Here is a 15,335-nt window from a genome sequence, read left to right on the forward strand (position 1 = left end):
TTTTTCCCAGACATTTAGACATTAGCTAACCAAGTTCTCACAAACTCTGCTATGTAGGTGTCACACCATACAGAGGGATCTCCTATTCATGAAGTATGAATTTCAAAATGGTGGCAACAGAGCATGAAACCAGAAGTGGCACCCTATGTAACTGAATCAGTAGCGAGTCCACAAGACCACCTTGCTTCTATTTTACGTTCCAGAAACTGGCTTCTGTTGGAGACCAAATAAATTCCCAAGTCAGAGGCAGAATTCTAGCAAAGGTTTGACCCCCTATTAAATGTTTCCCAATTAAGCTAGATTCTTCCCTGTTAAACCAAATCCCTAAATTCATTAAACACAAATTTTGTTGCCTCTTCTTTTTGCCCTAGTTCATCCCGACACCTCTATGTTAAAAAAAAGCACCCAATCAATTGGTTTAATTTTATGTAAGACGGGATGCAGCAAACTGCTTCGTCTGTATAAGAATTCTCGTACCTTTCCTGCAGTGTAATGTCAGTGGAAAATGCAAAACTGTCTATGTGTAATACCAGTGGGCGGAATCAAAAAGAACGCTAATGGCAGAAGTTGTGACAAATGACTGCAGTGACTTTCTAACAGCGAAACAACGTATCATTAAGCATTCTTCTTTCTGTTTTGGTAACTAAATAACGTCCCGGGACTCATTTAAATGTAAAAGTTCGAAGTCACCGGCGTCAAGGAGAGATTTGAAGGTGAAGGGCTCCAGAGAGGAGGTGACCGAAGGGAGCCCCATACCTCAAAAAAAAAAAAAAAACCCACCCCAACCTCAGCCGGAGCGCGCGCCTGCGCAGAACGAAGCCTCCTGCGCAGAGGCCGGGCCGGAAGAGCTGGGACGAGCGGGGGCGGGAACACGGGTTGCTAGGAGAGCGCGATGACGTCGGGGGCGCCGGCGCTCCGCTCCACCAATGGGCGCTGCCGCCGGTGGTGACGCGCCGCGTGCGTCACGCTGACGCCGCGCGAAGGGCACAGATCTAAGGGCTGGGAGGACATTTCGGCCTCTGTGAGCCGCTGCCTTCCCGAGGAGGAGGTTGTGATTTCGCCATCTTAGGGAGTGAGTGTGACCCGGCCTTCCCCGCGGAGGGTGGGTGCGGGAGCCAAGCGCGGTGCGTCCCCCGAGGGGCCCTAGCGCTGGCCGAGCGCCCGGCCGGCCGCCTCTGGGGAGAACGCGGTGACCTCGTCAAGGGCGCGCGGGCGGGAAAGGAGCGGGGCCCGCGTCGGGGTACCCCCTGGCGTGCCGGCTCACCCCCGCCCGTCTCCCTGTGTCCCCCTCCTCCTCTTCCAGGAAGATGTTCTCGTCCGTGGCGCACCTAGCGCGGGCGAACCCCTTCAACCTGCCCCACCTGCAGCTGGTGCAGGATGGCAGCGCGGCCGGGACCCCGCAGCCGCCGCGGCGCTCCCGCAGCCTGGCCGCCGCCGCCGTGGAAGGTGAAGTCAAGACCGTGCGCGGGTGCGGATGCGGGTGCGGGGCGGTGCGGGGCGCCCCGGCCCGGGAGGACGCGCGGGAAGGCGCCCGATTGCGACCGGAGGCGGGCGGGGTGGGGGCGGGAGGATGCCAGTCCCGGGGGGCGGCTCGGCCGCTGCCGGGCTCCTTGGCCCTCCCTCAAGGGCGTGGAAAAGGCCTCGCTGGGCTCGGCTGCCCCCGTGACCTCGGTGTCCTCGAGGGAGCAGAGGCCCAGGGACCGGGCCCAGCTCCTTATCTGCCCCGCCGCGGGCCGGCCGGTCAGCAGATCAGGGATCGGGTCAAGTCGGTTCGGCAAAGCCCGGGCCGCCCCGCAGTCCTGACCCCATCCCCCGGCCTTGGATTGAGCTCGCCACCTCCACCCTTCCTCCCCCGCAAAAAAAAAAAAAAATCTCCTCCCACCAGCATTCGCTGCCTTGGAGTAGTTGGCACAGGCGGCTCCAGATCGCTAAGCGCCGGGGAGCCCTTTTGGTATTCTCGGGATGCACTGTGATCAGATCCAGCTTCCCACTTGACGGTGTAGATTTGAAATCCTGATGGAGTGTTTGTGCTGAAAACCCCGAAAAACGAATTGTAGGGTTAGCTTGAGAAAACGTTATTTACCGGTTCCTGTAAAAACTACTCTTATGTGGTTATCCAGATGTTCCTGTTAACGTGTTTGCTGTGGGGCAAAAAAAAAAAAGCGTATGTGTGTGCATATATGTATGTGTGTGTGTGCACACACATAATATGTATATATAAATACAGACACCCACATACTTGTTCCTTCACTTAAAAAGTCAAAGCTAATGCCTTTTTGGCACTTACTGCGTTTGCAGGAATTTGTTGAGCTTTATGCCATTGTTGATGGCAAGCTCTGACAGGTACAGGGTGTTTTATCAGCCGAATTTGTACTCGAAATGTGTTCATGTCAGCTGTCAAATTGAAGTTTGGTGTTTAATTGGGAGAGCTATTAATGTTGCAGAAAAACTTTCATTTATAAATCAAATAAGAGATTCTAGTGTCTCGTGGATAGAATTGATTTTTTTTTTAATTTTTGGCAGTGAATTTCTTCTTAGGTGCACTAAATGCAAAATTCCATTTTCAGCATACCTAAAAAGTGGCCAGAGCTGTAGTGCTGCACAGTGCTGTTTTACAGGGAAGCATAGTTCTCTTTCCCACGGCCTTCATCATCTCTGAAGACTTACTTGATTTTCTTTTTTCAATCAAACAGAGGAGTATAGCTGTGCCTATGGATCTGGCAGATTCTTTATCCTTTGTGGAATTGGAGGAATTATTAGCTGTGGCACTACACATACAGCATTGGTTCCTCTAGATCTGATTAAATGCAGAATGCAGGTTTGTTTTGCATGCTGGGTTAAATAAAGCATATTGTTGACGCATGGTGGTTGCGTTGTAAGGTGTAGTCATCTACTAACAAGCTGTGTGGAAACCTAACTGTCCAGGAGGTAAGTTGATGCTGTAACCTGAGTTTTGTATTCACTTGCATGGTGTGTCTTGTCTTATTACAGAATACAGTTGTGAATATGGCTCCATGAAGTTTTATGCACTGTGTGGCTTTGGTGGGGTCTTAAGCTGTGGTCTGACACACACGGCTGTTGTTCCTCTGGATTTAGTGAAATGCCGGATGCAGGTTTGTATTGCGATGACAACAATGAACTTAATTTTCACTGTTGATTCAGTTCCAAATAATTTAGAAAGGCTTTACAAATGAGAAGCTTTTGAAACCTCATAACTGCTAGAGACTTTCACAGAAAGGGGGAAAAGGCAGGATTTTCTTTAAACTTATAAACTTTTTTTCTTGACCTTTATTTTTGGGTCACACTAGGTGATACTTGGGTTACTCCTCACTCTGTATTCAGTAATTATTCCTGGTTGTGCTTGGGGGATCATGGGGTGCTGGGGAATGTGGGTCAGGTGTGTACAAGGCGAGTGCCGTACCTGCTGTACTCTCTCTTCAGCACTGGTGATCTCTATTTTTTAATTGTTTCAAATCCAAGAAATGTCTCTCTTAAGTTTGGAGGATGGTTAGATTGTTGGATTCAGACTTGCTGTTATTGTTCATTTGGGGGGACAGGGCTGCAGTTGGGCTCAGTTCTGTTTAGAGTTTCTCTTCAAGACTTTATGGCTTTTAATGCTCCAAATAGTCATTTTTTCTAGTTACGTGAGGTGGATAATCTGTCTTTTTTAAGGGGATGGGATTCACACCAACAGTACTGGGGGGGAACTCTTGGCTCTGCACTTATGACTTACTTCTGGTAGGTTTCGGGGGACCATATGGGATGCTGGGGATTGAACCCACATTGGACAGGTGGAGGGCAAGTGTCTTACTATTTGCTCTGGCCAGCCCCAGTCATCTGTTACCGATAAAGATCGGGGCAGTGATCATATAGATGAAAAACTCAGTTGTGTTTATTGGGGGGTGCGCATACTGTCGTTCTGGGGGATCTGAGGTACCAGGTATCATTCCCACTCAGCCAAGTGCAAGGCGAGCACCTTAGTTACTGTAATCTCTCTCTGGCCCAATTATTTTAGTTTTAAAATAGTGATTAGGTTTGACTTTTGTACACATAACTGGATACTTATAGACTTTTTACAATTAAACTTACCTTAATTAGGATTATTGAAGTAAAAATAATCAAACATCAAAAATTTGTCTCAAACAGGAGTAGAAGTCAACTTACCTAAAAGAAAGGAAGGTGAAATACTATCAGGGAGAGGAAGGTGACGTATTCCAGTCCCCATTCTAGTATTGACAGAACTAGTAGAGATGACAATTCCCCCCCCCCCCCCCATTATAGAATACAGTGTTTTCTTGACATGAATTTGTTACCTAGTCAAAAGGCATTCTCATGCTGATTGGCCTTTTATTTTGGCAGTGCTTCGGACTTATTTCTGGCTCTGCCCTCAGGGTCATTCATGAGCGGGGCTCAAGAAACTTACGGTGCTAGGGATCGAATCTGGGTTAGTCACATGAAAAGTAGTCAAATCCCTACTTGCTGGATGATTTGTCTTTCAAACTTTGTCTTAAGTTCAGTCTTGATAGTATATCTACTTAATGGGCTGGCATGTATGGGAATAAGATTTGATATTTTAGGCAATAATTTTAAAGGCTTTTTTGGGGGGTGGTGGCCTCATTCATGCAGCAGTGTTCTGGGGATCATATATGTGCAAGGCTAATGCTCTAATTGCTGTACTATCCATTTCCCTTTTGAACTCATCTGTTCACTTTTATTTTGGGGCCACACCCAGCAATGCTCAGGTTACTTTTGGCTCCCTACTCAGGAATTACTCCTCGTGGGACTTGGGAATATTTGGGGATATAGTCCAGGTATACTACCTGCTATACTATTTTTCCAGCCTCTTTTTGGACTTTAGGGTTCAGTCGGGGGGGAAATACTCTTTATGGAGCCAATTTTGTTATATATTTTTATAGTGTTAACTTTGATTCTGCTTACAAAAAAAAAGAAAATAGACCTAAATGTGTAAGGTTAGATTTACTAAGGATGTCATAGATAATGGGTTAATATGCAGTGAACTTGTATTTCATTATGTTTAGTTACTCGTTTATTTTAGAGCCAAAAGGAAAAGGCTTTTAATGAACTTGAAGTGTTTGTGGGGAGTATTAGCTGTCTGGCATATCTAACTATTTTCTTCTTTTAAATAAAGGTGGATCCCCAGAAGTACAAGGGCATATTCAATGGATTCTCCGTTACCCTTAAAGAGGATGGTGTTCGTGGCTTGGCCAAAGGATGGGCTCCAACTTTCATTGGCTACTCCATGCAGGGCCTCTGCAAGTTTGGCTTTTATGAAGTCTTCAAAGTGGTGTATAGCAACATGCTGGGAGAGGTATGTGATCAGTTTTCATTGTATTTGGGCCACACCCACGGTGCTTAGGGATATTCTGTCCTGCACTCAGGGATCACTCCTGGTAGGCTGGAGGGGAGAAGCTATATGGGATGGTAGGGATAGAACCCAGATCAACCTTGCGCAAGGCACACTCTACCTGATTTTATTATCACACTCTGATCTCTAATTTTGAAATTAAAAGTCCTGTTTACAGGATTAAGATTTAAAGGATCTTAGATTTTTTGTCTGACCCATTTTGTTTTAGAACTGAGAACATGGTTCTAGAAAGGGCAAATGACATGCTTCAAATCATAAGGCTGTTTTGGCAGAGACCAAATGAGAAGGAAGTGTATTCCATTTGATTTCAGTGCTCTTATATGCTTCCAAACAAATTTAAGGTTTTTGAGGATTGGGGTTTCTTGGATTGAATTACTTAGATTGGATACTTGTTGATGGGGGTGTGGGTGATAACATAGTTTATCCATGTATAGTTCACGGAAAGTATAATAAATGCTCAAGAAATGTCTGAAATTTAACTGTTTGCAGAGCTGTTCTTTAAAGTTAAATTGAAAACAGACCTTATATTGGCAATTGTTTTGTGTTTTTTTGATTAGGAAAACACCTACCTCTGGCGTACATCACTATATTTGGCTTCCTCTGCCAGTGCTGAATTCTTTGCTGACATTGCCCTGGCTCCTATGGAAGCTGCTAAGGTTCGAATTCAAACCCAGCCTGGTTATGCCAACACTTTGAGAGATGCAGCTCCCAAAATGTACAGGGAAGAAGGCTTAAATGCGTAAGTAAACATTTATATGTAATGCAAAAATTGCATTTTGTAACAGGTCTACCAGGCCTTTTTGTTGTTTCTTACATAGAAGATACAGTTCTGTGGCTCAGATAAATTGATAAAAGGCATGAGCCTTTACTGTATGGTTTTTGTAAATTTATCATTCTTCCAAATGATTTGGTATTTAAACATTAACTGTTAACCTTTGGGGGAAAGTTTGCTAGAAATTTTTGTCATCAATGTTCACATTTTAAAATTGACATGTAGGGGAGATGTGGGTCAGTGTTAAGAGTGTGTTTTGCATGTGTCATCCCTGGCATGTCAAAGGGAATATTTATACTCAGGCATAACATGCTTCCTTAGATCCACCTTTGTGGGTGCCAATCTTGCACTGAGTTCTACTCGTAAACTTTGGTTTCTTGTAGTTCCAGTGAAAGAAACATCCAGCAACTTTTTTGGTTGTATAGTCAAAGGTGCTTGAGTCATTGGCATGTGAGATCAATATACCTGCATGTTAGTCTTAGGTTCTGATAGAAATGACATGCAATTATGCTGCCATTGTTGACTATCGGGACATGACTGGTGTGCGGACATTTCTGCTAATGATGGAAAATTCGGCTGGGGGAAATCTTACGTAACAACTGAGTAAACAGGTCTCCTGGTTTCCTAGATTCTACAAGGGGGTTGCTCCTCTGTGGATGAGACAGATACCATATACCATGATGAAGTTCGCCTGCTTTGAACGCACTGTTGAACTACTGTACAAGTTTGTGGTTCCCAAGCCCAGAGATGAATGTACAAAGGCAGAGCAGCTGGTTGTAACATTTGTTGCAGGTTACATTGGTATGTATTGTTATGTTTTTAGGGTTAATACATTTTTACTGATTAGCTCCTATAGGGCTGGAGAGATAGCACAGCAGGTAGGGCGATTTGCCTTGCTCGCGGCCAACCCGAGTTCGATTCCTCTGTCCCTCTTGAGAGCCCGGCAGGCTAACGAGAGTGTCTCGCCAGCATGGCAAAGCCTGGCAAGCTACGCGTGATGTATTCAATATGCCAAACACAATAACAATAAGTCTCACAATGGAGACATTACTGGGCCTGCTCGAGTAAATTGATGAACAGCAGGGCAGTGCAGTGCAGTGCTTCTCCTAAAGTCTGTTGTGGTTTGAATATCATCATAAAGCTGGAATTGATTGATTTTACTGATGTATTTGTGCATTTTTGGGTGGGGTGATGGGAAGGCCACACCCAGCTTTGCTCAGGTCTTACTCTGAACTTGGATCACTTGTTGCAGGACTCGGGACCACATGGGGTGCAGGTGGATTTCTTTTTTTTGTGGGGATGAAGGCACACCCCATTTCAAAGCTGTTCATGATTGGGTTTCAGTCATAGAGTTTTCCAACACCTATTCCTCCACCAGTATACAATTCCTACCACGGATGACCCCAGTTTCCCTCCCACTATCCCCTGCCTCACCCCACTCCCACTTCTGTCTTTCTCTGTTTTTCTTTCTCCCTCTCTGCATCCCTTCCTCCCTCCAACATTTTAATATAAGAGGAAGTATTTGTAAAAACCTGAATATAAATATTTTTGAAAAATCACTATTTTACATTATAACTTTGCCAATTCAGTACATCTGATATTTAGAAATAGGATAATTACAATGTTGTGGACCTTGTTGGGTTTTAAAATATACACACATACACCATATTTGATCATTTATCTTTTTTTTTCAGCTGGAGTCTTCTGTGCAATTGTTTCTCACCCTGCTGATTCTGTGGTGTCCGTCTTGAATAAAGAGAAAGGAAGCACTGCTTCTCAGGTCCTTCAGAGACTTGGATTTAGAGGTAGGGCTGTGTTTTGATGTTTCAGCTTATAAGGAATAAATTACAGTTTTGTATACGTTTCTTAATCATGTTTCATTTTTCAACCAGGTGTATGGAAGGGACTCTTCGCCCGCATCATCATGATTGGCACTCTGACTGCCCTTCAGTGGTTCATCTATGATTCTGTGAAGGTCTACTTCAGGCTCCCCCGCCCTCCTCCTCCTGAGATGCCAGAGTCTCTGAAGAAGAAGCTTGGGTTAACTCAGTAGATTGATCAAACTAAATGTGGACTGAAACTGTGTGTTGATCAGTGTTGAGGAAAGTGCAAAAGGAACTTTTATATATTTGACAGTGTAGAAAATTGTCTTCCTGAGAGTAATTACTGTAGTACTCTTGCATAAGGCAAGGGTTTCAAACTTACTATTGAAATAAACTCATCAGCTCATGATTTGTCTGTGACTTCATGATTTTTTAAATTATTTACGAAGCTGGTAACATTGTTAGGTCACAACATGCTTCCTTAGATCCACCTTTGTGGATGTCAGTCTTGATCTGAGTTCTACTTGTTAACTTTGGTTTCTTGTAGTTCCAGTGAAAGAAACATCCAGCAACTTTTTTGGTTGTATAGTCAAAGGTGCTTGAGTCATTGGCATGTGAGATTAATATACCTGCATGTTAGTCTTAAGTTCTGATAGAAATGACATGCAATTATGCTGTCATTCTTGACTATCAGGACGTGACTGGTGTGCGGACACTAATGATGAAAATTTCTGCTTGGCAATGGCAGAAGTTAAGTCTCCCATATTCTCTAGAGGGATTATTTAATGTAAAAGAAATAGAATTTAGAACCTCAAGAAATAAATGCTTACCTCTTTACTGAATATTCTGGTCTATGTATAAGTTTCTAAATTTGTCACTGAATAGTGTTTCTATTTTTAGGCAATGCCCTAAAATTTTCAATAACTTGGATAGTCATTTATGGTTATATTTTGCGAAGTAAATTTCAGCATATGACCAAATTTTTGCAACATTACATTTTTTTATGATTCTAATACTGCCTATTTTAAGGTAAATTAGCCTAATTTTCTAGACCTATAGTTTAAATTGTACTACTATTTTTTATCTTGGGGTCCTTAGGGTCTACTGGTTCAGTGCTTGGGTTGGGGTTTGTCATAGCAGGGCAATGCCATCAAACTTGAGCCTTCTGCATGCAAAACAGGCACTCGGCACTTTGAACTCTTTCTGGCCCTAAATAGTTTCCAAGGGACCAAAGTGGTTGGTCATAGCTACCTTAAGCTTCCAATATTTTACCTATGTTGCAGAGAGAAGGGTCTGTAGCTGAAAAATTGAGCCAAACAAAAGTTGGAGGGCAATCTGAACTCAGGCAAGTGATACGAGTGGCGATAAGCGCAAGTAGTACCACGTGTCACTGCTCTTACTATACTTTTGGTCACAAAAGTCCCAGAGAACTATCCCAGAGAAATTCAGTTTCACAGAAAAGGAAGATGGGAGTTGGATATGCATGTATGTATATGGGACCAACTCAAAAGAGCTTTGGCTTTGAAGATTCAGGGTTTGTAGTTCAGCCATCTCACCGAAATTTCCATTATCAACCTGGTAGATTCAAGGTGGGCTGGATTGGGTGTAACCTGACTGAACCAAGCAATGCTACTAACAGGACAAAATTTGCTTCCATGTTAACGAAATAGTCTCTGAAGCTGCATGTTTCGATCTGGTAGAGATAAGCCATTCTTCAAAATCCGAGTGTGATGAATTACTCAGCTAGTGATGTGGCTCAGTGAGGAGTTCCTTAACCCAGCTTCTGACACTGCATTTGGACACTTAGAAATGCCAGGACTTGAGCCTGTCCCGACCACATATAAAACATGCTTAGCCCTTATACCTCCCACACCCACAGCTTTTCAGTGTGAATTTTCTTTTTTCTAAAGTATGCTGGAAATGCTTCCTCTGCTTTGTAATAATGTGGGATTGGTTGCACAGCCAGTGCTCTCGGGGTGTCGCATGCCTTCCTCTGCACTGGGGAGGCCCTGATGAACTGTATGAACCATGCATTGGCAGAGCTGACTCTGAGCTGAACCCAACGGAATGATACAATATAGAGAGTAAATTGTAGGGCCTATCCTCTACCTGTGCTTCCTTTCAGCAGTGCTATGGATAGAGCCCAACCTCATGTAGGAAGCCAAGTTTCCATTGTGAGCATCTCATGAGATGTTCATATGAGATGAATACCATGTGGTCCTATCAGTATCATGTTGGGGGATACGTAAAGTGTCCACAACAGTTGTGAAGTTTTGTACGTGGCAGGCACTGTGAATTAAAAGCTATACTACTTTAGCATAAAATCATAGTTTGTATTAAGATAATAGTGTTTAAAACCACATGTCATAAGAAACATTTCAGACAGAAGAATCAGCATCACAGTTGGGTGCAGGGACTGTAGAGGTAGTACAGCAACTTTAGGCACTTGCTTTGCATGTTGCTGATAAGGGTTCAGTCTCCAGTAAACCATATGATCGCCCAAGTCTGCCAGGAGGTATCCCTCAAATGACCCAGGAGTAGGTCCTGAACACAACTGGGTGCAGATCCCAAACAACACAATTGCTGTGCCTTCTGAAATAATGTTAGCCAGCTACTCCTGACATCTCTTATTTCAGATAGTACAGCGGTAGGGCGTTTGCCTTGCACGCAGCCAACATGGCCGACCCGAGTTCGATTCCTCCGCCCCTCTCGGAGAGCCCGGCAAGCTACCGAGAGTATCTCGCCTGCACGGCAAAGCCTGGCAAGCTACCCGTGACGTATTCGATATGCCAAACACAGTAACAACAAAGTCTCCAATGGAGATGTTACTAGGCCCGCTCGAGCAAATCGATGAACAACGGGAGGACAGTGACAGTGACAAGATAATCACGTCTGCAAGGCTGACCTCACTTGATAGTCTCAGAAGTGTATGTAGGAGTGAGTGTGTGTGATGTTCACTGTCTCTAGCCCCTGTTTATGAATCTTAGTTATTAAAGTTTAGTTTTAGAAGGTAACTAATGCAAAATTTTGTAGCCAAGACAAGTTTTTATGTATTTTTGTAGGCCATAGTGCCATGTACACACTAACATTCTCTTCTCTGTAGGTTTGCCCAGTATAGCTTTGGTAATTCCATTTTTGGAAAATGAAACATCAAAAAATAATTTCTGGCTAATAGTTCTGCTGTACTACTAGGCCCCATCTTGTTAATAGATAGTACAGAAGGTAGGGTATTTGCCTTGCATGGAGCCGACCTGGGTTTCATCCCTGGCATCTCTGTGGTCCCCTGAAACCATCCAGGAATAATTTCTGAACACAAAGCCAGGAGTAACCCCTGAGCATTGCTGGGTGTGGTCCAGAAACAACAGCCAGAGATAGTACTGTGGGTAGGGCACGTTCCTTGTATACCACTGAGCACCGCTAGAAGCAAACCTGAGCGGTGCCTGCCAAATATTTTTTTTTGGGGGTCACACCCGGTGATGCACAGGGGTTACTCCTGGCTCCGCACTCAGGAATTACCCCTGGCGGTGCTCAGGGGACCATATGGGATGTTGGGAATCCAACCCGGGTCGGCCACGTGCAAGGTAAACGCCCTACCCGCTGTGCTATTGCTACAGCTCACCAAATAATGTGTATTTTAATAAAATTAAGGGCCAGAATGATAATATAAGGGTTAGGGTACATGTCATTTGTTTTTTGCTTTAGGGCCACATTAGGTGGTGCTCAGGACTTAGCCTGACTCTGAACTAGTGCTCAGGGATAATTCCTGGTAGGCTTTATGGGGGACCATATGGGGTGCTGGGCACTGATCCTGGGTTGGCCACATGAATTGCAAAATGCTTTACCTGCTGTACTACTTCTCTGGGTATAGGATGCATTTCTTGTATATATGGCCATACCTTCATTTATCCATGGCACCATAGTCTGCCAAGCCCTGCCTGGGTGGCCCAGGTAATCCCCAGCACTGCAGGACTGAAGTAGCACTGCTTCCTCTAGTAGCCCCCATGTTGAATAGCTGGCCCTTTTTGTGTGAGAATCATTGGGAGAGCCCTCCCACTCCCCACCTCAACAGCCCCCCACCCCCAAAAAAAATCCTCAAATTAGAATTTGTGGTCTCTAACTGACCTACCAGTTTCCACTATACAACATAATCTGGTATTTGTGTATATTAAGAAATGATCACAGTAAGTTTAGTATGATATTCACACCCATCTCTAGTTACATGAGTTTTTCTGGTGATGAGGATTTGTCATTTATTTTCCTCTCCCTTGGTTGTTGTGATGACCAGGTCGTATGCTGTGGTGCCAGGTACTGTGGGGAACCTCATAGGGATCAAACTCAAGATCTCATTCTTGCAAGGAAGTATTTTACCATTGAATTGTCTCTGAGTTAGCCTAGTGATAAGAGAGTGAGTGTGTGTGTGTAATGAGAATCCCATAAAGAAAAGCAAATTCTATGTCCTGAGCTGATGTGCAGACAGCACCAGAATGGGGTGTGCGTAATGGGAAGAACTTTGTTTTTATTTTGGGGTCCCAGCCAGTGATGCTCAGGCTCCATGCTTGGGTTTGTCCCCAGTGATGCTCAGGGGACCACATAATTTAGAGATCCTATCCCAGATTTACCAAGCATGCACATCAGCCCGATGAGCCAATTTAGGGGCCGGAGCGAAAGTACAGTGGGGCAGGGCATTGGGTAGGGCATTTGCCTTGCACGTGGCTGACCCGGGTTCCATCCCCGGCATCCCATATGGTCCCCCAAGCACTGACAGGAGTAATACCTGAGTGCAAAGCCAGGAGTAAACCCTGAGCATCGCTTGAGCATTACTGGGGTATGACCCAAAACTCCAAAAAAAAAATTATTATTTTTATAAAGTGGTTCACAATAATATATATATATATATATATGTGTGTGTGTGTGTGTGTGTGTGTGTGTGTGTGTGTGTGTGTAAGTAAAGGCCCTCCCGTTGATCATCGATTTGCTTGAGCGGGCCCAGTAACGTCTCCATTGGAGACTTTGTTGTTACTGTGTCTGGCATATCGAATACGTCACGGGAAGCTTGCCAGGCTCTGCTGTGCGGGCGAGATACTCTCGGCAGCTTGCCGGGCTCTCCGAGAGGGGCGGAGGATATCACTGTCCTCCTGCTCATCGATTTGCTCTAGCGGGCCCAGGAACGTCTCCATTGTGAGGCTTGTTGTTACTGTGTTTGGCATATTGAATACATCACGGATAGCTTGCCAGGCTTTGCCATGGGGGCGAGATACTCTCCGTAGCTTGCTGGGCTCTCTGAGAGGAGCGGAGGAATTGAACCCAGTTTGGCCGGGCTGGCTACTTGCAAGGCAAATGCCTTATTGCTGTGCTGTACACACACACACACACACACACACACACACACACACAGATATACCTATATATATATCCCTCTAAGATTGGTTGCCTTCTACTTTACCCCATCAAATGTGATCAAATGTGGTGTGCTACTCTTGGAGTATGAGGGGTGTGAGGTATGAGATGTCACGCGGTCCAGGGATATGTTCACTCACGGGTGAGGCTCTGCCCAAGCGTGTGAAGAGCGGCTGTGAGCATGGTGGTGTTGAGTTCTAGAGTATGGAGGGGCCTCACCCGACCCCCTCTGGGGGGTGCCCCAAATGAAACAGCCTGGCGCGGGGTCCTGAAGCATGACTATGGCAGTGTCGTTTTATATTCTCTTACAAGAGAAGACAATGAGTCTCTGGATCGTGGCCATTGATGAGATTTTCTGGTATGTGATGAAAACTTAAAGATCCAGGTTCTTAGCAGCTTTGAAGTATGCAGTATAATTTGTCATCTGTCTGTACACCTTACCCCAATAACACTTCTTTTTTGTTTTGTTTTGAGTTTTGTTTTGGGGCCACATCTGAGTAGGGTTGAGAACTAGTGCCTGGCTCTGTACTCAGGGATCACTCCTGGAGGTGCTGGGGGAACCATATTCAGTGCTGGGGGTCAACCAAGGTCAGCCGCATGTAAAGTAAGTTCCTTTTCCCCTGTGCCATCTCTCCAGCCCCATCTCCCCCATGGCGCTTACTTTATCCCTGAAAGTTTCTTTCTTTGTTTTTATTTATCTTTATTAAAATAAAAATAATAAATTTATTTTTTGTCCCCATGAAATTACAAAGTTATTCATGATTAGATTTCAGGCGTACAATTTTACAACACTAATCCTTTCACCAATGTCCAATCCCCCCTAGCCCGCCCCCCACCCCGAACCTGACACCTCCTATTTGCTTCCCTGCCACCAGTCTACTTCTACAAGAGGCTGATATATATGTTTTTGCACTGTGGTTTACAGTACTCTTACTGATAGGGTTCACCCATAACACTTTACCACCTTTCTACCCCATGCAAACTCACCCTCTCTGATAACTGTGTTTCTGTACTAGAACCTCCCCTACTTCCTTTGTCTGCTTCTGGTACCTTGAGCTGTGCTGCTCTGAGGGGGTCTCCATCTCAGGTCTGGCCAGCCCCCTGCCATTGTGCTCTCTTACATCCCAATGTGCCAGGTGCCTTCCCTGGTCACATTAGGTAACGTTTCTGTTTCTAAAATCAGGAAAGCCTACAATTTTTTCCCCTGCAGTTTCCTGAGACCTTATCCCTCTTCCTGTGAAAGGATAATGAATGCACTGTTCCTGGTGAGCACTTCTCCCATGAGCAACCCAGTAACAGTTCTGCTGTTACAATCATCCTTATGCAAGTTCTACTCCATACTTGCATAAGGATGACTGTTTAAGAGTTTGCAAACTCAAAGGGAAAAGGAGAAGAGTAAGAAGAAAAGTGCCTCCCATAGAGGGAGGCTGGGGGTAGGGGGTGGGGTATTGGGGGATTTGGGAGGGAAACAGGGGACATTGGTGGTGGGAGATGTACACTGGTGGAGGGATGGATGGTGGATCATTGTATGACTGAAACCCACCCAAAACAGCTTTGTAATGGTCTATCTCAAGGATATTCAATTGAAAAAATTAAAAAAAAATGTAGAGTTCGTGTTCATTTCAGTCAGCTTACTCAGTGGCTGAATAAACAGCACTACTCCTACATTAAAAAAAAAGTTTGCATGCAGCGAGGCATGGAAACTGGCAAGCATATGCTTTCTTATAGTATTCTAGAAAAATCAAGTGCTCAATCTTTTAAAAAATATTTGTTTTTACAATACAAAACAGTATGACACAGAATGAATGGCATCTACTCCCAAATCCTGCTATTTCTGTCTTTCTAAAACAGGAGAGGCCCCATTGTGAGGGGGGAAAAAAACCAGTTACTGGGCTGGGAATGTGGCTCAGTAGTACAGCTCATGCCTCTCGTGTTAGGTGAATTTTCAGGTTTGAAT

General features: G+C 44.7%; 1 protein-coding gene and 2 non-coding genes across 5 annotated transcripts; all 3 read left to right on the top strand.

Annotated features, from left to right (window-relative positions):
* Positions 1–915: 915 nt before the first annotated feature.
* Positions 916–8,390, top strand: SLC25A3 (solute carrier family 25 member 3). Of its 3 annotated transcripts, none has more exons than XM_056114433.1 (8): positions 916–1,072; positions 1,304–1,446; positions 2,694–2,818; positions 5,150–5,329; positions 5,944–6,125; positions 6,787–6,959; positions 7,853–7,963; positions 8,051–8,390. In XM_056114433.1, the coding sequence occupies exons 2-8, from the start codon at positions 1,308–1,310 to the stop codon at positions 8,209–8,211; spliced, it is 1,071 nt and encodes a 356-aa protein (XP_055970408.1). In that variant the 5' UTR covers positions 916–1,072; positions 1,304–1,307; the 3' UTR covers positions 8,212–8,390. The 3 variants fall into 3 exon arrangements, with proteins under 3 accessions (XP_055970408.1, XP_055970422.1, XP_055970418.1); XM_056114447.1 differs by lacking the exon at positions 2,694–2,818 and adding an exon at positions 2,992–3,113; XM_056114443.1 differs by having other exon boundaries at positions 965–1,102.
* On the top strand, positions 6,465–6,711 carry LOC130029420 (small nucleolar RNA SNORA53). The gene has a single exon (XR_008793345.1). It is a non-coding gene; the product is annotated as a small nucleolar RNA SNORA53 (small nucleolar RNA).
* A 61-nt stretch (positions 8,391–8,451) lies between the features above and the next one.
* On the top strand, positions 8,452–8,698 carry LOC130029427 (small nucleolar RNA SNORA53). The gene has a single exon (XR_008793346.1). It is a non-coding gene; the product is annotated as a small nucleolar RNA SNORA53 (small nucleolar RNA).
* Positions 8,699–15,335: the final 6,637 nt, after the last annotated feature.

The sequence above is a fragment of the Sorex fumeus genome, unplaced genomic scaffold, assembly GCF_029834395.1.
Source record: "Sorex fumeus unplaced genomic scaffold, SorFum_2.1 ptg000003l, whole genome shotgun sequence".
Lineage (NCBI taxonomy): Eukaryota > Metazoa > Chordata > Mammalia > Eulipotyphla > Soricidae > Sorex > Sorex fumeus.

What these genes read in the sequence shown, in the direction of transcription:
- SLC25A3 (XM_056114433.1), top strand. Translation starts at nt 1,308, where the DNA reads ATGTTCTCGTCCGTGGCGCACCTAGCGCGGGCGAACCCCTTCAACCTG. An exon ending in ATAGCAACATGCTGGGAGAG is followed by an intron (nt 5,330 to 5,943) that starts GTATGTGATCAG and finishes TTTTTTGATTAG; the next exon opens with GAAAACACCTACCTCTGGCG. An exon ending in ATTTGTTGCAGGTTACATTG is followed by an intron (nt 6,960 to 7,852) that starts GTATGTATTGTT and finishes TTTTTTTTTCAG; the next exon opens with CTGGAGTCTTCTGTGCAATT.